This window comes from Pseudophryne corroboree, chromosome 12 (assembly GCF_028390025.1).
Source record: "Pseudophryne corroboree isolate aPseCor3 chromosome 12, aPseCor3.hap2, whole genome shotgun sequence".
NCBI lineage: Eukaryota > Metazoa > Chordata > Amphibia > Anura > Myobatrachidae > Pseudophryne > Pseudophryne corroboree.
This window is the reverse complement of record NC_086455.1, coordinates 172,969,695-172,991,673: the sequence shown is the minus strand read 5'-3', so window position 1 is coordinate 172,991,673 and position 21,979 is coordinate 172,969,695. Positions and strand designations below refer to the sequence as shown.

The 21,979-nt window shown below is 51.8% G+C and overlaps 1 protein-coding gene across 5 annotated transcripts in view; it reads right to left on the bottom strand.

The window, feature by feature from the left end:
* Positions 1–21,979, bottom strand: part of CCDC88C (coiled-coil domain containing 88C) — a 95,875-nt gene that overhangs the window by 5,520 nt on the left and 68,376 nt on the right. For 4 of the 5 annotated variants that reach the window (XM_063948585.1, XM_063948584.1, XM_063948587.1 and 1 more), the window contains 6 exons: positions 13,668–13,757; positions 13,262–13,494; positions 8,892–9,080; positions 8,626–8,694; positions 8,161–8,229; positions 4,904–5,202 (listed from right to left, as the gene is read on the bottom strand). In XM_063948585.1, the coding sequence (XP_063804655.1) occupies positions 4,904–5,202; positions 8,161–8,229; positions 8,626–8,694; positions 8,892–9,080; positions 13,262–13,494; positions 13,668–13,757 (949 nt within the window). Of the gene's footprint in view, positions 1–4,903; positions 5,203–8,160; positions 8,230–8,625; positions 8,695–8,891; positions 9,081–12,621; positions 12,926–13,261; positions 13,495–13,667; positions 13,758–21,979 lie in introns of those variants that run through there. The other variant, XM_063948588.1, reaches the window with a different exon arrangement.

Sequence of the window (21,979 nt, the reverse complement as noted above, 5' to 3'; positions counted from 1 at the left end):
ACAGCGGGGGATTAAGTCCGTCTGCCCTGGCTCAATTACTCCTATTAAAGGGATAGATGAGCATGGCTCCATCTGTATGATAAATGGTGCCCAGCCAATCAGCTCCCAACTGTATTTTTTTTTTAAACACGACAGTTGTGAGCAGATTGGCTGGGGTAACATTTATCATATGCAACAAGTTTTTTCACTCACAGCGAAATGTATCACTCGTTGATAAATAAGCCCCCTAGTCCCAACTGTTCTATAGCCGGTGGAATCACAGCGGGAGGACGGCCACACTGCGCGTCTCCTCTACACACTTGGTCCACCCCCACCGGCGCTGACTCTTACCACCCTAGGCAGTAGCGGAGGTGCTAGTCTTTACTAGAGGCTGAGGGGTCTGGTCAGTTTTTCCGGTTAAACTTAATTAAAACATTGTAAAGCAGATGGCGCACAGCGAGATGGCTTCATTAGCTGCCCTCCGGCCACGGTTTTACACGTTATATTGATACGTTTACAATTTGCTGACGATTATATCCAGCGAGTTGTATCATGGCGAGAACGGTTGACTCTGTCGCGTTTGGCTGTAATCACATTTTATTACATACAGAGACTTGATACTCACAGAATCGCCACTTTCCTAACCGCGCTGGACTATTACATCCCCCGTTACTTGGAATGTGAGTGCGCATACAGCGGATTTATACTGAGCGGAGGACGGAATGTATTAACTCACGAGTACACGTCACGGTGAAATCATAAATGACAAAAATACAGATTCTCTTTTTTAAAAAGCCGACCTTTCATTTACAAATATGTTTTTTTTTTTTTAAAGTCTATACTGTGAAACGAGTATTTGCGTCACGTTATTCAAGAGTCAGAACGAGTTTAGGTTTGCAATCTATTTTACTGGGATGTGAGCATGTGGTTCCGTTCCTCGAACGATCATAAAATGTATATAGTATGTAGAGAGAAGCTGCAGACTCGCCACAATGTGGAACACAGCTCATCTTTCTGATGAGGCCGCGTGCAATAATGCCTCAGCGCAGCATCAGCGCTCTGCGCCCGGCCCCCCAGCCTCAGTGCAGCAACAGCGCTCTGCGCCGCCCCCCCCCAGCCTCAGCGCAGCATCAGCGCTCTGCGCCAGCCCCCCCAGCCTCAGTGCAGCATCAGCGCTCTACGCCGCCCCCCCAGCCTCAGTGCAGCAACAGCGCTCTGCGCCGCCCCCCCCAGCCTCAGTGCAGCATCAGCGCTCTACGCCGCCACCCCAGCCTCAGTGCAGCATCAGCGCTCTACGCTGCCCCCCAGCCTCAGTGCAGCATCAGCGCTCTATGCCACCCCCCAGCCTCAGTGCAGCATCAGCGCTCTACGCTGCCCCCCCAGCCTCAGTGCAGCATCCGTGCTCTACGCCAGCCCCCCAGCCTCAGTGCAGCAACAGCGCTCTGTGCCCGGCCCCCCAGCCTCAGTGCAGCATCAGCGCTCTACGCCGCCCCCCCAGCCTCAGTGCAGCATCAGCGCTCTACGCCAGACCCCCAGCCTCAGTGCAGAATCAGTGCCCGGCCCCCCAGTCTCAGTGCAGCATCAGCGCTCCACGCCGGCCCCTCAGCCTCAGTGCAGCATCAGCGCTCTACGCCGCCCCCCCCAGCCTCAGTGCAGCATCAGTGCTCTACGCCGGCCCCTCAGCCTCAGTGCAGCATCAGCGCTCTACGCCGCCCCCCCAGCCTCAGTGCAGCATCAGTGCTCTACGCCGGCCCCTCAGCCTCAGTGCAGCATCAGCGCTCTACGCCGCCCCCCCAGCCTCAGTGCAGCATCAGTGCTCTACGCCGGCCCCTCAGCCTCAGTGCAGCATCAGCGCTCTACGCCGCCCCCCCCCCAGCCTCAGTGCAGCATCAGTGCTCTACGCCGCCGCCCCCAGCCTCAGTGCAGCATCAGCACTCTACGCCAGCCCCCCAGCCTCAGTGCAGAATCAGCGCCCGGCCCCCCAGCCTCAATGCAGAATCAGCGCTTTACGCCGGCCCCCCAGCCTCAGTGCAGCATCAGCGCTCTACGCCGGCCCCCAGCTTCAGTGCAGAATCAGCGCCCAGCCCCCCAGCCTTAGTGCAGAATCAGCGCTCTGCCCCCCGCCCCCCAGCCTCAGTGCAGAATCAGTGCCCGGTCCTCCAGCCTCAGTGCAGAATCAGCGCCCTGTCCCCCAGCCTCAGTGCAGAATCAGCGCTTTACGCTGGCCCCTCAGCCTCAGTGCAGCATTAGCGCTCTGCGCCGGCCCCCCCAGCCTCAGTGCAGAATCAGCGCTCTGCCCTGGCCCACCAGCCTCAGTGCAGCATTAGCGCTCTGCGCCGGCCCCCCCAGCCTCAGTGCAGCATTAGCGCTCTGCGCCGGCCCCCCCAGCCTCAGTGCAGAATCAGCGCTCTGCCCTGGCCCCCCAGCCTCAGTGCAGCATTAGCGCTCTGCACCGGCCCCCCAGCCTCAGTGCAGCATTAGCGCTCTGCGCCGGCCCCCAGCCTAAGTGTGCCCCTCTATGTGAAACTGTGCAGTCTGTCCTCTAGTGGCTGCCGGTAAGAAATTCATCACACTGTGATTTCAGTATGGACTACAAGTAGTTGAATTGATGACTGAGTGGCCCATTGATTTATCTCCTCTTCTCCAATATTTTAAGGGCTTAAAATGCTTTTTATTTTGCGATGGTGACATCACTGAGGTAAAATGTAGCCATTAACATGGAGCCTGCGACCTCCCCAGTGCACTAATAACTGCATTTCTGCTGCCGGGAAACACCGTTTAGTAGGATTATATAGGAGATGATCACGGCATGTCATAGGAGTAACTTTGTCTGAAAAGCCTGATGGGCAAACACAGTTGTTCCGAAGTTTAAGCCTGAATTTTAGTTACAAGAGAATTATTATCTCTATTTACACTCACTACATAACTGTTGTACAGAAATATGTGAGGAATGTGCGCAGTTCCTCCTACATACACTGAATCCTGCAGGTGAGGGGGGTAAGTGCAATGGTGGGTGGGCAGGTTAGTGGGGCAGAAATACTTGCACACAAGGATAAATAGTGTACGGCGTGCAGTATTGCGCTATTGAGACCGGTAGTTATACAGCGAGGGTGCTCTCCTATAGACCTGGTCTGCGCACTGGACAAATGTACAATTCTCAAGCAGCGGTGAGGAGGATCCGGATGACGATCCTGAAGGATTCTCGTGGTGGAGTGTGGGTGAGGGGGAATGAGAGGGGGGTGGAGGGAGTCAGCCACTAATAGAAATTGCTGTAGGCTGATGAGCTTGCTATCGTTATAGCTGTGCCGCCACTGGAGAGGAGAGTGAGGGGTAAGAGCAAAGTAGAATATCCATGGATATAAAAGCACAGAAAGCCCTAAAACCTTTCATTTTCTCACATCAAGCTTTGGTATAAAAGTCACTGTTCAACTCTACGCTGAATTTCCACTAATCAGTGTTTGAAAGTGCAGCAAAGTATTCCCTTCTGCTTTATCGTACACCTCAAAGCACACCCTATAGTAGGGGCTATTAAACATGCGGCCCCCCAGCTGCAGTGTGGAACTACACATACCAGCATGCCCTGCCTTAGTCTTAGCACGCCCTAATAGCAAAACTGTAGCAGGGCATGCTGGGTTGTGTAGTTTCACAGCAGCTGGAGGGCCACATGTTGAATACTCCAGCTCTATAAACTTTTTTGTTGAAGAATGAACAGCTGCTGGCTGGGGTCGAAAAGTTTAAAGGTGGAAGCATCACTATCCCTGTTACCTATAAGACTGCAAGACCATCGCTGCAGCTCTCAACCCCTAGGTGTTGTAGTGGAACCTGAAGCACTTATTTTATACTGCAGTTTATAACAGAATTTATATACTTTATTACAGGTTTGGCCTACAAATAGATTTTGGGACAAAGTACAATATAAATGTAGTGCTTGGTTACATTAATTTGTTTCTGTAAAAACATTTAGTTTAGGACAACCTAGCCCACGGTAAAGCGTGTACGTACATGTTATTCCACTAGGGGCAGTGTGTGAGATGTAGATCACCATTATTGTTACCCTTTATTTATATGGCGCAACATGGGATCTGCAGCGCCCTGTTACAGAGAACATAGACATATAAGCAAAACAAGAATATAGCAACTTACGGTTCAAGACAATATAGGACAAGTACAGGGTAACTAAACATATCAGCATCAGCAGCCGATGACACTGACATAAGTACACAGGTGGCAGAAAACCGAGGGATTTTGGTTCCATTGAAGGGAGTATAGGGTAGAAGATGGTTTAAGTAAGAAAAGGAAAAGCACATGAGGGAAGAGGGCCCTGCTCGTGAGAGCTTACGTTCTAAAAGTTGCAATTACCATGGTTTCATCGGGGGCACAAAGGCATGCAGTCTCTGCAGTGTCGGACTGGGACATGAAGGGCCCACCGGGGGATGCAGTGGCAGGGGCCCATGCTTAGGGGTGTGGCCAGTCTCCAGAGGGGGTGTGGCCAGTCTCCAGAGGGGGTGTGGCCACCCACACATTGGTTTGCCTAACAATTAGAGAGTGCATGGGCTGGGCGCCTTGATAAATATGTATAATGTACGATTCAAGTGCACAGTCTGAAACCTGATCCCTAGAGGAGGAGGTGGGGGGCCCCCCAGGCAGTAGGACGCATTGGGGGTTTCCCCTGCACCCCAGTGGGTTAGTCCAACACTGGGTCTCTGGAATGCGTCACCCAAATTGTGTGAATTTGGGGTGAGGGCAGTTCGCAGCCAGCGTTTTAACACCTCAGCTGCGGCACCCTTTTCCCGTAACTGGATTCCCCACGTAGTCCAAACCTGGACCTGGTGAGATCCATTTACTGTATGTCTAAAGCCAGCTGAAACCACACAGAGACCAGACGGTCCTCCCTTCCCCCCGGCAGCTCTCCTCTAATACTTACTGCGGATGGAGACAGCTGACTACTTTCCTCCAGAAACTCCTCCAACGTCACCATCTCGCTGCCCGGAGAGCCTGACCGCCGGCTGGCCCGAGCGCGGCTCTGTGGTCTGTGTTCAGGGATGTTGGGGGATATCAGACTGTTCCTGTTAGATGCCGGCTCCGGTTTATTGCCAGTAACCAGCATGGCGGAGTTGGCACGGCCCGTGTAGCCATCTCTAGGCAGAGTGGTAACGTCTTTGGTGGGAACCAAATCCTCGTTGCTGACGCTCTCTGTTCTGGCTGGAGGGACGCTCGAGGATCCTAGATGGGGGTAAAAGACATTTATTCATTCAGTGTCCCTTAGATAGCACAACGGTGACGTAGGGGATTACCTTTCAGGTGCGTCTGTTAAGAAGAAACAAACATGAGAAAGAACGGACGGGCGTCCAGAGAGTTACGTAGATACCTGGTCTCTGGAGTGTAAGTCAGGATTCCCTAAACCAGATGCTGTGGTCTGGGTATAGAATGCTAGTCAATGACCCCCCCCCCCCTACAGCCGTCTGTGTAATGTTCTACACTGCAGTAATACTCTGCACTGCTCGTGTGAGCGACATTCAGGAGAGGATCTCATTGACCTTACATCATGCGATAATCAGTGGCTTTTCTTTTCTGACTGTAGTTGTGTTCCACATGATTATATTTCACTATTGTACTTGTGATATTTCACTATTGTACCCGTGATGTTACACTACTGTACCCGTGATTTTACTCTACTGTGCCTGTGATATTACACTATGGTACCTGTGATATTACACTATTGTACCCGTGATGTTACACTACTGTGCCTGTGATATTACACTATGGTACCTGTGATATTACACTAATTGTACCTGTGATATTACACTATTGTACCTGTGACGTTAAACTACTGTACCCGTGATTTTACTCTACTGTACCTGTGATATTACACTATTGTACTTGTGATATTTCACTATTGTACCCGTGACGTTACACTATTGTACTTGTGATATTTCACTATTGTACCCGTGACGTTACACTATTGTACCTGTGATATTACACTATTGTACTTGTGATATTTCACTATTGTACCCGTGACGTTACACTATTGTACCTGTGATATTACACTATTGTACCTGTGATATTACACTATTGTACCTGTGATATTACACTATTGTACCTGTGATATTACACTATTGTACCTGTGATATTACACTACAGTACCCGTGATGTTACACTATTGTACCCGTGATGTTACACTACTGTACCCGTGATGTTACACTACTGTACCCGTGATGTTACACTACTGTACCCGTGATGTTACACTACTGTACCCGTGATGTTACACTACTGTACCCATGACGTTACACTATTGTACCCGTGACATTACACTATTGTACCCGTGACATTACACTACTGTACCCGTGATGTTACACTACTGTGCCTGTGATTTTACTCTACTGTACCTGTGATATTACACTATTGTACCTGTGATATTACACTATTGTACCTGTGATATTTCACTATTGTACCTGTGATATTACACTATTGTACCCGTGATGTTACACTACTGTGCCTGTGATTTTACTCTACTGTACCTGTGATATTACACTATTGTACCTGTGATATTACACTATTGTACCTGTGACGTTAAACTACTGTACCCGTGATTTTACTCTACTGTACCTGTGATATTACACTATTGTACTTGTGATATTTCACTATTGTACCCGTGACGTTACACTATTGTACTTGTGATATTTCACTATTGTACCCGTGACGTTACACTATTGTACCTGTGATATTACACTATTGTACTTGTGATATTTCACTATTGTACCCGTGACGTTACACTATTGTACCTGTGATATTACACTATTGTACCTGTGATATTACACTATTGTACCTGTGATATTACACTATTGTACCTGTGATATTACACTATTGTACCCGTGACGTTACACTACAGTACCCGTGATGTTACACTATTGTACCCGTGATATTACACTACTGTACCCGTGATGTTACACTACTGTACCCGTGATGTTACACTACTGTACCCGTGATGTTACACTACTGTACCCATGACGTTACACTATTGTACCCGTGACATTACACTATTGTACCCGTGACATTACACTACTGTACCCGTGACGTTACACTATTGTACCCGTGACGTTACTCTACTGTACCTGTGATGTTACATTGTCTCCTGTGATGTTACACTATTGTACCCGTGACGTTACTCTACTGTACCCGTGATGTTACACTATTGTACCTGTGATATTACACTACTGTACCCGTGATATTACACTACTGTACCCGTGACGTTACACTACTGTACCCGTGATGTTACACTATTGTACCCGTGACGTTACTCTACTGTACCCGTGACGTTACACTACTGTACCTGTGATGTTACATTGTCTCCTGTGATGTTACACTACTGTACCCGTGACGTTACACTACTGTACCCGTGACGTTACACTACTGTACCCGTGACGTTACACTACTGTACCCGTGACGTTACACTACTGTACCTGTGACCTTACACTATTGTACCCGTGACGTTACACTACTGTACCCGTGACGTTACACTACTGTACCCGTGACGTTACACTACTGTACCCGTGACGTTACACTATTGTACCCGTGACGTTACACTATTGTACCTGTGACGTTACACTATTGTACCTGTGACGTTACACTATTGTACCTGTGACGTTACACTATTGTACCTGTGATACAGGTTGAGTATCCCATATCCAAATATTCCGAAATACGGAATATTCCGAAATACGGAATTTTTTGAGTGAGAGTGAGATAGTGAAACCTTTGTTTTTTTGATGGCTCAATGTACACAAACTTTGTTTAATACATACAGTTATTAAAAATATTGTATTAAATGACCTTCAGGCTGTGTGTATAAGGTGTATATGAAAAAGAAATGAATTGTGTGAATGTACACACACTTTGTTTAATGTACAAAGTTATAAAAAATATTGGATAAAATGGCCTTCAGGCTGTGTGTATAAGGTGTATATGAAACATAAATTCATTCTGTGCTTAGATTTAGGTCCCATCACCATGATATCTCATTATGGAATGCAATTATTCCAAAATACGGAAAAATCCGATATCCAAAATACCTCTGGTCCCAAGCATTTTGGATAAGGGATACTCAACCTGTATTACACTATTGTACCTGTGACATTACACTATTGTACCTGCATATGTGTTTGCTACATGCTGTTCTCTCACCTTTCAGGGTAAGGGGCGAGCTGCTGTTTGACGCGCTCCGGCTGCTCTCCAGACTATTTGGTCGAGGGCCTGAAACAAAGACGATTTTAATGTCACCTGATAATACGGGGTCACATAAACGGTATAAGTCATTAATCATTTGCTATAAGGTAAACAGCCGCCACATGCATCAGAACACCAGAAGTAGTGACTGCGCCACAAGAGGACAGTGCCGCCCTGGGACAAGCCCACATAAGACCTATGTACTATGAATGAGCAGGTGCTTTACGTTCCCGCACAGGTGGAGGTGTTGGGCTACCATGGACACCAATGACCGGAACGGTGGCCACATTAGCATGGGACAGCATTGGATGCGGCACGACTTATGGAACGCAGGACAGGTGAAATGCGCTGCGTGCGAGACTGAGCAGAGACTTTATAGCCTCGCAGACACAGACACCGAGAATTTCTTCAAACACTGCTTACCGCGGAGTCCTCCCGGGCTGGCTTTACTGTCCTGTGGCGGATCATAGAGATTATCATCAGAATTGTAACCTAAAGACAAGAAGAGATGACAAATTCAGAATGTCATGTGCATGAATGTATCCAGAATAAACCCCAGCGGCTCCCCCAGTGACATACCACCACTGCAACATTATTCTCATCCTCACAAACGCTACGTGACTCCCCTCACCCCTCTATGTAAGACCGCATGTTCACATAAGTAGCAGACTGAGAATTTCTGAGCTCACCTTTGGGTCTGTTTGGCTGCTGAGACCTCAGGCTTGATACTGGGGTCAGGTGGATGGCAGAGGTGGAGTAGGCTCTAGATCCTGGTTCCATCTTCCGCGAGCAAGCGTTATGCTCCAAGCCTTCCATCTCCTCGCTGCTTCCTCCGTGATAAGACATCCTGTGCTGCTTGTGGCCAACGTCAACCAGGACTAGAAGAGCCAAAGGAGAGAAGAGACTGAGCAGAGCAGGTAGGGGGACCTGCGGGACCCCTGAAGCAGCCACGGCGACAGAGGCAGGCACGCCAGTGAATCAGGAGAGGACGTACTTACTAACCATTCCCACAACTCACTGCGGCCAGGCCTGCTGCGCTTCAGGTCACGTAGGCCACACCAGGGTTATTTATGTGATAAAGACAACAGGAACTGCAAGCGACACATAATCCACTTCACATCATGCAGACGGTGACTGGCAAGCACAGGGGCAGACATGGAGCATCCAGGGTGGCTAGCTCTGCTTGTAGGGGATCATGCGCTCACACCTTCCATGGATGGGAGCCAAAGTATCTGTGTAACACTGTTCTGGCACCTTCTGGTATAAACGTTCTGAGAGCCCAAAAAGAGGAGGCCCCTGATCAAATGCACTGCACTCTTTATAATCAGGAGACCTTTGAGATTAGGAGATCCTGGAGGTTGTACATCTCTAGATGATACCTGGGTCTCACCTGTGGCCTGGTTACCCACCTCTACTACGGAGCCTCAAATCTTATCACTCCTAGGCGCATGTCTCCGCTAGATGATACCTGGGTCTCACCTGTTGCTTGGTTACCCACCTCTGCTATGGAGCCTCAAATCTCATCACTCCTAGGCGCATGTCTCCGCTAGATGATACCTGGGTCTCACCTGTGGCCTGGTTACCCACCTCTGCAACGGAGCCTCAAATCTCATCACTCCTAGGCACATGTCTCCGCTAGATGATACCTGGGTCTCGCCTGTGGCCTGGTTACCCACCTCTGCTATGGAGCCTCAAATCTCATCACTCCTAGGCGCATGTCTCCGCTAGATGATACCTGGGTCTCGCCTGTGGCCTGGTTACCCACCTCTGCTATGGGGCCTCAAATCTCATCACTCCTAGGCGCACATGGCTCCTCTAGATGATACCTGGATAACCTGGGTCTCACCATTGCTATGGAGCCTCAAATATCATCCCTCCTATGCGCACATGTCTCCTCTAGATACCTGGGTCTCACCTGTGGCCTGGTTACCCACCTCTGCTATGGAGCCTCAAATATCATCACTCCGAGGCGCACGTCTCTTCTAGATGATACCTGGGTCTCACCTTGTGCCTAGTCACCCACTTCTGCTACGGAGCCTCAAATACCATCACTCCTAAGTGAAACCTCCCAAGTTGCAGTGATACGTGTTAGGGAGATGTGTCACAATGTAGGACACCATGATGCACCCATAGGACGTGTACAATGGCCCCATCACGCCTCAATATAGTCCTCTTTACTGATCTCTAAAATATGTGAATGGTTATCTCAAGATTACAATGGACAAATGACAGCAGCAATACACATTGTCCCTTGCAGGTGCAATATGCCTCCAGAACTTGAATGCACTGTGGGGGCAACACGGGGTCAGTTACATAATTTCACCACGTAGCGCCCAACTGCGGAGCGTTGTACAAGTTATATATCTGTCAGTGGAGAAACCCTTTAAACAGTCTCCTTGTAGATTGGGCACACACAGCCTCTTATGGCAAACCTCTAAGTGTACATTCCACCCGTCTCATCGGTTCTCCAGCTTATCTGCCAACGGGCAGCAGCGCGATCGTCTGCGGAGCTAACACACCAGCAGCTGGCTGAGAGCGCATGGAGACTGAAGCCCAGATATGGTGGAAGCAAGTGTGGGCGACGCATCTTACAGAGACAGGACACAGCGTGCACACACCTGGCATGCCGACAGAAGACGCACAGGGAACGGAGTGTTAATACACAGGAGGCGCGGTGCAGGTTAGAGGGGGAAGCAGAGCCTGGACATGCGGAACCATTTGTCACGGCGTAAGGAGAATGGGGAAAACTTGGTAGTGTCTGGTCGGTCATGAAGGAAAGCCACGGCATGCCGCACAGGGGGAAGATTATAGAGGGTTGTTTGCTTTTATTCTAGTGAAATAAAGTCCCAAAAATGAAATATTGAAGGATCAAAAGTGACAGACTAGTATGGTAACAGCATACATTCCCTCCCTGGACATCAATGTGACCGCTCCCCTCCAGGTAGATAATGAGCTGTCAGGGCACCCATACACGACTGCTCATTATCTACCTGCAAACGCGTGTACTCATCACACACAGGAGACTACAGACATGGGAGGGACTATTTACTGGTGTTATTCCCGGTACCACTTATACCAGTGATAACAGCACACAGATCCCTACGCCTGCGGCACACCGCATACACACAGTATCCCTACGCCTGCGGCACACCGCATACACACAGTATCCTTACACCTGCAGCACACCGCATACACACAGATCCCTACGCCTGCGGCACACCACATACACACAGATCCCTACGCCTGCAGCACACCGCAGACACACAGATCCCTACGCCTGCAGCACACCGCATACACACAGTATCCCTACGGCACACCGCATACACACAGATCCCTACGCCTGCAGCACACCGCATACACACAGTATCCCTACGCCTGCAGCACACCGCATCCACACATGTATCACTACACTTGCAACACAGCCATACGTATCACTAAGTCTACAACACACCTACATGTATCCCTACGCCTGCGGCAGACCTCATACACACATGTATCACTACACCTACAGCACACCACATACACACATGCATCCCTACGCCTGCGTCACACCGCATACACACATGCATCACTACACTTGCAGCACACCCACACGTATCAACGCCTGCAGCACACCCACACGTATCACAACGCCTGCAGCACACCACATACACACATGTATCCCTACTTCAGCAGCAGACCCCATACACGTATCCCTATGCCTGCAATGCACCACATACTCACAAGTATCCCCATGCCTGCAGAACACCCACACGTATCCCTACACCTGCAGCACACAACACGTATTACTATGCCTGCAGCACACCCACATGTATCACTACACCTGCAGCACACAACACGTATCACTACGCCTGCAGCACACCCACATATCCCTTCACCTGCAGCACACCCACACGTATCCCTACACCTGCAGCACACCCACACGTATCCCTACACCTGCAGCACACCCACACCTATCCCTACACCTGCAGCACACCCACACGTATCCCTACACCTGCAGCACACCCACACGTATCCCTACACCTGCAGCACACCCACACGTATCCCTACACCTGCAGCACATTCTATTCCTAGTAGTACAACAGACCAACACGTATCCCTGAGCCAGCGGCACCCTTTCAAGTCTGTGTTGCTTCCAATATGAAGCAAGATACTTTGTAACACACTGTAAAAGGCGCTGGTATGAGTGAGCCGTATGGGGAAGGCGTGACTGCAATTTAAATTCCTCTACATTCTATCAATATATTTTTGGGACTTTAGTTCCATTTTCAATAAATATGACATGACTGTTCATGCCAAGCGAAGGGACACATCGCGGGATAAAGCATTTGTGCTGCGGGGAACAGCAGAACTTACGCAGCCCGGACAGAGGTCTCTGGAAGCTGTGATTGGGCGAAGGGTCAGTGTTTTGGGTACAAGTCATCCCTCCTTGCAGTGCTTAGGTTCCGGATCAGTATACAGAGTACAGATTGTGTATGTGAGCGGATTGGTCCATGAGGTATATAGAATTATAATGAAGGGATTTGCGCTCCGGAAGAGAGACAGCGCAGAGAGAGGAGTCAGAAGTCCCTGATCTCCGGAAGAGAGACAGAGCCTTTATGAGTGGATGAGATGTCGGCGGATGACCAGAATCGCAGGCGCTCGGAGAAACGGCGCTGAGTCTGCGACGAAGCCTTCTTCTCCTGGCTCTTGCTTTTCAGAAATGGAAACTTTTTGCGAGTGGCTGCGAGACAGATTACCCAGCGGGACGGGAGAGAAGTGAGAGTTACAAGGATTATACAGACATATGGCTGCAATAACCCTACAGGACCCTATAGGACCCTACAGGGGCGACAAGGCGGCTACGGGTGGATGTGGGATGAGTGGAACGCACCTGGAACTAATAGACATTTAGTCTGTTCAATGCTTTCAATTTCTTTCCTTACAACAATGACAGGATCTGATCGCTGTTACCTCACATTTTGGTACATAGCGCTATTTTATCAAATAAGCCCCACTGAGCTTCCAGATCGGCGACACCAGGAAGTGCCGGTTTGGGTAATACATTGGAACGACTTACCTTTACTCGTGAACACTTTAGACGCGTCCTTCTCGTCAGACCCTAGAGAGCCGTTATCTGCACTTTCATGTTGTACTCTGAGGGGTCGGGAGCAGGAAGGGGACGCAGTGCAGTCCAGGTGGTCAGCGACCGGGATGATCACATCCCCGGATGACTTTGGTCTCTCCCTGGATCCGTCTTTCCTCGGTTTGATGAGTTTAGCGAGAGCTCTAGCACCGGACCAGTGATTCTTTCTGAGGACAGTAGGAAAAACCCATAAATAAGATGCCACAGACCCGGCCTGGCATTACCGGGGAGCGAGCGGCACAGCAGGGGGAGGCGACAGATAAATACACAACGCAAACAGGAGACGCGGCACAGGCGGCACAACAGAACGTGGCACAAACAAGACACTGACAGCACCTACTTTTTTGGAGCAGGGTCATAAAACTTATATTGGTCCATTATCTTTTCCTCTAATTTCTCCTTTTGTCTTCTTAAATCATGTAATTTATCTCTGTGAGGAGAGAGTGAGACGCTAATGACACACAGACACCAGCAGCGCCAACACGTGCTACGCCCACCTTATACGCCAAGACAAGACGCTGCCCCCTCAGACCACTGGCTGCACAGATGCAATGTGACCCGCGCCAGATCCTGCGCTACACCCCCATCATGTTACTGATCCTGCGCTGCATCCCCATCGTGTTACTGATCCTGCGCTGCATCCCCATCATGTTACTGATCCTGCGCTGCATCCCCCATCATGTTACTGATCCTGCGCTGCATCCCCCATCATGTTACTGATCCTGCGCTGCACCCCCATCATGTTACTGATCCTGCGCTGCATCCCCCATCATGTTACTGATCCTGCGCTGCATCCCCCATCATGTTACTGATCCTGCGCTGCAGCCCCATCATGTTACTGATCCTGCGCTGCATCCCCATCATGTTACTGATCCTGCGCTGCAGCCCCCATCATGTTACTGATCCTGCGCTGCATCCCCATCATGTTACTGATCCTGCGCTGCAGCCCCCATCATGTTACTGATCCTGCGCTGCATCCAGCCATCATGTTACTGATCCTGCGCTGCATCCCCATCATGTTACTGATCCTGCGCTGCAGCCCCATCATGTTACTGATCCTGCGCTGCATCCCCATCATGTTACTGATCCTGCGCTGCAGCCCCCATCATGTTACTGATCCTGCGCTGCATCCCCATCATGTTACTGATCCTGCGCTGCATCCCCCATCATGTTACTGATCCTGCGCTGCACCCCCATCATGTTACTGATCCTGCGCTGCATCCCCCATCATGTTACTGATCCTGCGCTGCACCCCCATCATGTTACTGATCCTGCGCTGCACCCCCCATCATGTTACTGATCCTGCGCTGCATCCCCCATCATGTTACTGATCCTGCGCTGCACCCCCATCATGTTACTGATCCTGCGCTGCACCCCCATCATGTTACTGATCCTGCGCTGCATCCCCATCATGTTACTGATCCTGCGCTGCAGCCCCCATCATGTTACTGATCCTGCGCTGCAGCCCCATCATGTTACTGATCCTGCGCTGCATCCCCCATCATGTTACTGATCCTGCGCTGCACCCCCATCATGTTACTGATCCTGCGCTGCATCCCCATCATGTTACTGATCCTGCGCTGCATCCCCATCATGTTACTGATCCTGCGCTGCACCCCCATCATGTTACTGATCCTGCGCTGCAGCCCCCATCATGTTACTGATCCTGCGCTGCAGCCCCCATCATGTTACTGATCCTGCGCTGCACCCCCATCATGTTACTGATCCTGCGCTGCATCCCCATCATGTTACTGATCCTGCGCTGCAGCCCCCCCATCATGTTACTGATCCTGCGCTGCACCCCCATCATGTTACTGATCCTGCGCTGCACCCCCATCATGTTACTGATCCTGCGCTGCACCCCCCATCATGTTACTGATCCTGCGCTGCACCCCCATCATGTTACTGATCCTGCGCTGCATCCCCATCATGTTACTGATCCTGCGCTGCAGCCCCCCCATCATGTTACTGATCCTGCGCTGCACCCCCATCATGTTACTGATCCTGCGCTGCAGCCCCCCCATCATGTTACTGATCCTGCGCTGCATCCCCATCATGTTACTGATCCTGCGCTGCACCCCCATCATGTTACTGATCCTGCGCTGCACCCCCATCATGTTACTGATCCTGCGCTGCACCTCCATCATGTTACTGATCCTGCGCTGCATCCCCATCATGTTACTGATCCTGCGCTGCACCCCCATCATGTTACTGATCCTGCGCTGCACCCCCATCATGTTACTGATCCTGCGCTGCATCCCCCATCATGTTACTGATCCTGCGCTGCAGCCCCATCATGTTACTGATCCTGCGCTGCATCCCCCATCATGTTACTGATCCTGCGCTGCAGCCCCCATCATGTTACTGATCCTGCGCTGCATCCCCATCATGTTACTGATCCTGCGCTGCACCCCCATCATGTTACTGATCCTGCGCTGCACCCCCATCATGTTACTGATCCTGCGCTGCACCCCCATCATGTTACTGATCCTGCGCTGCACCCCCCATCATGTTACTGATCCTGCGCTGCACCCCCATCATGTTACTGATCCTGCGCTGCATCCCCATCATGTTACTGATCCTGCGCTGCAGCCCCCCCATCATGTTACTGATCCTGCGCTGCACCCCCATCATGTTACTGATCCTGCGCTGCACCCCCATCATGTTACTGATCCTGCGCTGCACCCCCATCATGTTACTGATCCTGCGCTGCACCTCCATCATGTTACTGATCCTGCGCTGCATCCCCATCATGTTACTGATCCTGCGCTGCACCCCCATCATGTTACTGATCCTGCGCTGCACCCCCATCATGTTACTGATCCTGCGCTGCATCCCCCATCATGTTACTGATCCTGCGCTGCAGCCCCATCATGTTACTGATCCTGCGCTGCATCCCCCATCATGTTACTGATCCTGCGCTGCAGCCCCCATCATGTTACTGATCCTGCGCTGCATCCCCATCATGTTACTGATCCTGCGCTGCACCCCCATCATGTTACTGATCCTGCGCTGCACCCCCATCATGTTACTGATCCTGCGCTGCAGCCCCCATCATGTTACTGATCCTGTGCTGCAGCCCCATCATGTTACTGATCCTGCGCTGCATCCCCCATCATGTTACTGATCCTGCGCTGCAGCCCCCATCATGTTACTGATCCTGTGCTGCAGCCCCATCATGTTACTGATCCTGTGCTGCAGCCCCCATCATGTTACTGATCCTGCGCTGCAGCCCCATCATGTTACTGATCCTGCGCTGCAGCCCCATCATGTTACTGATCCTGCGCTGCATCCCCCATCATGTTACTGATCCTGCGCTGCATCCCCATCATGTTACTGATCCTGCGCTGCACCCCCATCATGTTACTGATCCTGCGCTGCACCCCCATCATGTTACTGATCCTGCGCTGCACCCCCATCATGTTACTGATCCTGCGCTGCATCCCCATCATGTTACTGATCCTGCGCTGCACCCCCATCATGTTACTGATCCTGCGCTGCAGCCCCCATCATGTTACTGATCCTGCGCTGCATCCCCATCATGTTACTGATCCTGCGCTGCAGCCCCCATCATGTTACTGATCCTGCGCTGCACCCCCATCATGTTACTGATCCTGCGCTGCAGCCCCATCATGTTACTGATCCTGCGCTGCATCCCCATCATGTTACTGATCCTGCGCTGCATCCCCATCATGTTACTGATCCTGCGCTGCATCCCCCATCATGTTACTGATCCTGCGCTGCAGCCCCATCATGTTACTGATCCTGCGCTGCAGCCCCATCATGTTACTGATCCTGTGCTGCATCCCCATCATGTTACTGATCCTGCGCTGCAGCCCCCATCATGTTACTGATCCTGCGCTGCATCCTCCATCATGTTACTGATCCTGCGCTGCAGCCCCCCCATCATGTTACTGATCCTGCGCTGCACCCCCATCATGTTACTGATCCTGCGCTGCAGCCCCCCCATCATGTTACTGATCCTGCGCTGCATCCCCATCATGTTACTGATCCTGCGCTGCACCCCCATCATGTTACTGATCCTGCGCTGCACCCCCATCATGTTACTGATCCTGCGCTGCACCTCCATCATGTTACTGATCCTGCGCTGCATCCCCATCATGTTACTGATCCTGCGCTGCACCCCCATCATGTTACTGATCCTGCGCTGCACCCCCATCATGTTACTGATCCTGCGCTGCATCCCCCATCATGTTACTGATCCTGCGCTGCAGCCCCATCATGTTACTGATCCTGCGCTGCATCCCCCATCATGTTACTGATCCTGCGCTGCAGCCCCCATCATGTTACTGATCCTGCGCTGCATCCCCATCATGTTACTGATCCTGCGCTGCATCCCCATCATGTTACTGATCCTGCGCTGCACCCCCATCATGTTACTGATCCTGCGCTGCACCCCCATCATGTTACTGATCCTGCGCTGCACCCCCCATCATGTTACTGATCCTGCGCTGCACCCCCATCATGTTACTGATCCTGCGCTGCACCCCCATCATGTTACTGATCCTGCGCTGCACCCCCATCATGTTACTGATCCTGCGCTGCACCCCCATCATGTTACTGATCCTGCGCTGCATCCCCATCATGTTACTGATCCTGCGCTGCACCCCCATCATGTTACTGATCCTGCGCTGCACCCCCATCATGTTACTGATCCTGCGCTGCACCCCCATCATGTTACTGATCCTGCGCTGCAGCCCCATCATGTTACTGATCCTGTGCTGCATCCCCATCATGTTACTGATCCTGCGCTGCAGCCCCATCATGTTACTGATCCTGTGCTGCATCCCCATCATGTTACTGATCCTGCGCTGCAGCCCCCATCATGTTACTGATCCTGCGCTGCATCCTCCATCATGTTACTGATCCTGCGCTGCACCCCCATCATGTTACTGATCCTGCGCTGCACCCCCATCATGTTACTGATCCTGCGCTGCACCCCCATCATGTTACTGATCCTGCGCTGCACCCCCATCATGTTACTGATCCTGCGCTGCATCCCCATCATGTTACTGATCCTGCGCTGCACCCCCATCATGTTACTGATCCTGCGCTGCAGCCCCCATCATGTTACTGATCCTGCGCTGCATCCCCATCATGTTACTGATCCTGCGCTGCACCCCCATCATGTTACTGATCCTGCGCTGCACCCCCATCATGTTACTGATCCTGCGCTGCATCCCCATCATGTTACTGATCCTGTGCTGCACCCCCATCATGTTACTGATCCTGCGCTGCATCCCCATCATGTTACTGATCCTGCGCTCCAGCCCCATCATGTTACTGATCCTGCGCTGCATCCCCCATCATGTTACTGATCCTGCGCTGCACCCCCATCATGTTACTGATCCTGCGCTGCAGCCCCATCATGTTACTGATCCTGCGCTGCAGCCCCCATCATGTTACTGATCCTGCGCTGCATCCCCATCATGTTACTGATCCTGCGCTCCAGCCCCATCATGTTACTGATCCTGCGCTGCATCCCCATCATGTTACTGATCCTGCGCTGCAGCCCCATCATGTTACTGATCCTGCGCTGCACCCCCATCATGTTACTGATCCTGCGCTACACCCCCATCATGTTACTGATCCTGCGCTGCACCCCCATCATGTTACTGATCCTGCGCTGCATCCCCATCATGTTACTGATCCTGCGCTGCACCCCCATCATGTTACTGATCCTGCGCTGCAGCCCCCATCATGTTACTGATCCTGCGCTGCAGCCCCCATCATGTTACTGATCCTGCGCTGCAGCCCCCATCATGTTACTGATCCTGTGCTGCAGCCCCCATCATGTTACTGATCCTGTGCTGCAGCCCCATCATGTTACTGATCCTGCGCTGCATCCCCATCATGTTACTGATCCTGCGCTGCATCCCCATCATGTTACTGATCCTGCGCTGCATCCCCATCATGTTACTGATCCTGCGCTGCATCCCCATCATGTTACTGATCCTGCGCTGCATCCCCATCATGTTACTGATCCTGCGCTGCATCCCCATCATGTTACTGATCCTGCGCTGCATCCCCATCATGTTACTGATCCTGCGCTGCACCCCCATCATGTTACTGATCCTGCGCTGCATCCCCATCATGTTACTGATCCTGCGCTGCACCCCCATCATGTTACTGATCCTGCGCTGCACCCCCATCATGTTACTGATCCTGCGCTGCACCCCCATCATGTTACTGATCCTGCGCTGCAGCCCCATCATGTTACTGATCCTGCGCTGCAGCCCCATCATGTTACTGATCCTGCGCTGCATCCCCATCATGTTACTGATCCTGCGCTGCAGCCCCATCATGTTACTGATCCTGCGCTGCACCCCCATCATGTTACTGATCCTGCGCTGCACCCCCATCATGTTACTGATCCTGCGCTGCACCCCCATCATGTTACTGATCCTGCGCTGCACCCCCCATCATGTTACTGATCCTGCGCTGCACCCCCATCATGTTACTGATCCTGCGCTGCATCCCCATCATGTTACTGATCCTGCGCTGCAGCCCCCCCATCATGTTACTGATCCTGCGCTGCACCCCCATCATGTTACTGATCCTGCGCTGCACCCCCATCATGTTACTGATCCTGCGCTGCACCCCCATCATGTTACTGATCCTGCGCTGCACCTCCATCATGTTACTGATCCTGCGCTGCATCCCCATCATGTTACTGATCCTGCGCTGCACCCCCATCATGTTACTGATCCTGCGCTGCATCCCCATCATGTTACTGATCCTGTGCTGCACCTCCATCATGTTACTGATCCTGCGCTGCATCCCCATCATGTTACTGATCCTGCGCTGCACCCCCATCATGTTACTGATCCTGCGCTGCATCCCCCATCATGTTACTGATCCTGCGCTGCACCCCCATCATGTTACTGATCCTGCGCTGCACCCCCATCATGTTACTGATCCTGCGCTGCAGCCCCCATCATGTTACTGATCCTGCGCTGCAGCCCCCATCATGTTACTGATCCTGCGCTGCAGCCCCATCATGTTACTGATCCTGCGCTGCAGCCCCATCATGTTACTGATCCTGCGCTGCATCCCCCATCATGTTACTGATCCTGCGCTGCAGCCCCCATCATGTTACTGATCCTGCGCTGCACCCCCATCATGTTACTGATCCTGCGCTGCAGCCCCCATCATGTTACTGATCCTGCGCTGCATCCCCATCATGTTACTGATCCTGCGCTGCAGCCCCCATCATGTTACTGATCCTGCGCTGCAGCCCCCATCATGTTACTGATCCTGCGCTGCATCCCCATCATGTTACTGATCCTGCGCTGCACCCCCATCATGTTACTGATCCTGCGCTGCAGCCCCCATCATGTTACTGATCCTGCGCTGCATCCCCATCATGTTACTGATCCTGCGCTGCAGCCCCCATCATGTTACTGATCCTGCGCTGCACCCCCATCATGTTACTGATCCTGCGCTGCAGCCCCATCATGTTACTGATCCTGCGCTGCATCCCCATCATGTTACTGATCCTGCGCTGCATCCCCATCATGTTACTGATCCTGCGCTGCATCCCCCATCATGTTACTGATCCTGCGCTGCAGCCCCATCATGTTACTGATCCTGCGCTGCAGCCCCATCATGTTACTGATCCTGCGCTGCATCCCCCATCATGTTACTGATCCTGCGCTGCAGCCCCCATCATGTTACTGATCCTGCGCTGCATCCCCATCATGTTACTGATCCTGCGCTGCAGCCCCCATCATGTTACTGATCCTGCGCTGCAGCCCCCATCATGTTACTGATCCTGTGCTGCATCCTCCATCATGTTACTGATCCTGCGCTGCAGCCCCCATCATGTTACTGATCCTGCGCTGCACCCCCATCATGTTACTGATCCTGCGCTGCATCCCCATCATGTTACTGATCCTGCGCTGCAGCCCCCATCATGTTACTGATCCTGCGCTCCACCCCCATCATGTTACTGATCCTGCGCTGCACCCCCATCATGTTACTGATCCTGCGCTCCAGCCCCATCATGTTACTGATCCTGCGCTGCATCCCCATCATGTTACTGATCCTGCGCTGCACCTCCATCATGTTACTGATCCTGCGCTGCACCCCCATCATGTTACTGATCCTGCGCTGCAGCCCCATCATGTTACTGATCCTGTGCTGCAGCCCCCATCATGTTACTGATCCTGTGCTGCATCCCCATCATGTTACTGATCCTGCGCTGCAGCCCCATCATGTTACTGATCCTGCGCTGCAGCCCCCATCATGTTACTGATCCTGTGCTGCATCCCCATCATGTTACTGATCCTGCGCTGCAGCCCCATCATGTTACTGATCCTGCGCTGCACCCCCATCATGTTACTGATCCTGCGCTCCAGCCCCCATCATGTTACTGATCCTGCGCTGCAGCCCCATCATGTTACTGATCCTGCGCTGCAGCCCCATCATGTTACTGATCCTGCGCTGCATCCCCATCATGTTACTGATCCTGCGCTGCACCCCCATCATGTTACTGATCCTGCGCTGCATCCCCCATCATGTTACTGATCCTGCGCTGCATCCCCATCATGTTACTGATCCTGCGCTGCACCCCCATCATGTTACTGATCCTGCGCTGCATCCCCATCATGTTACTGATCCTGCGCTGCA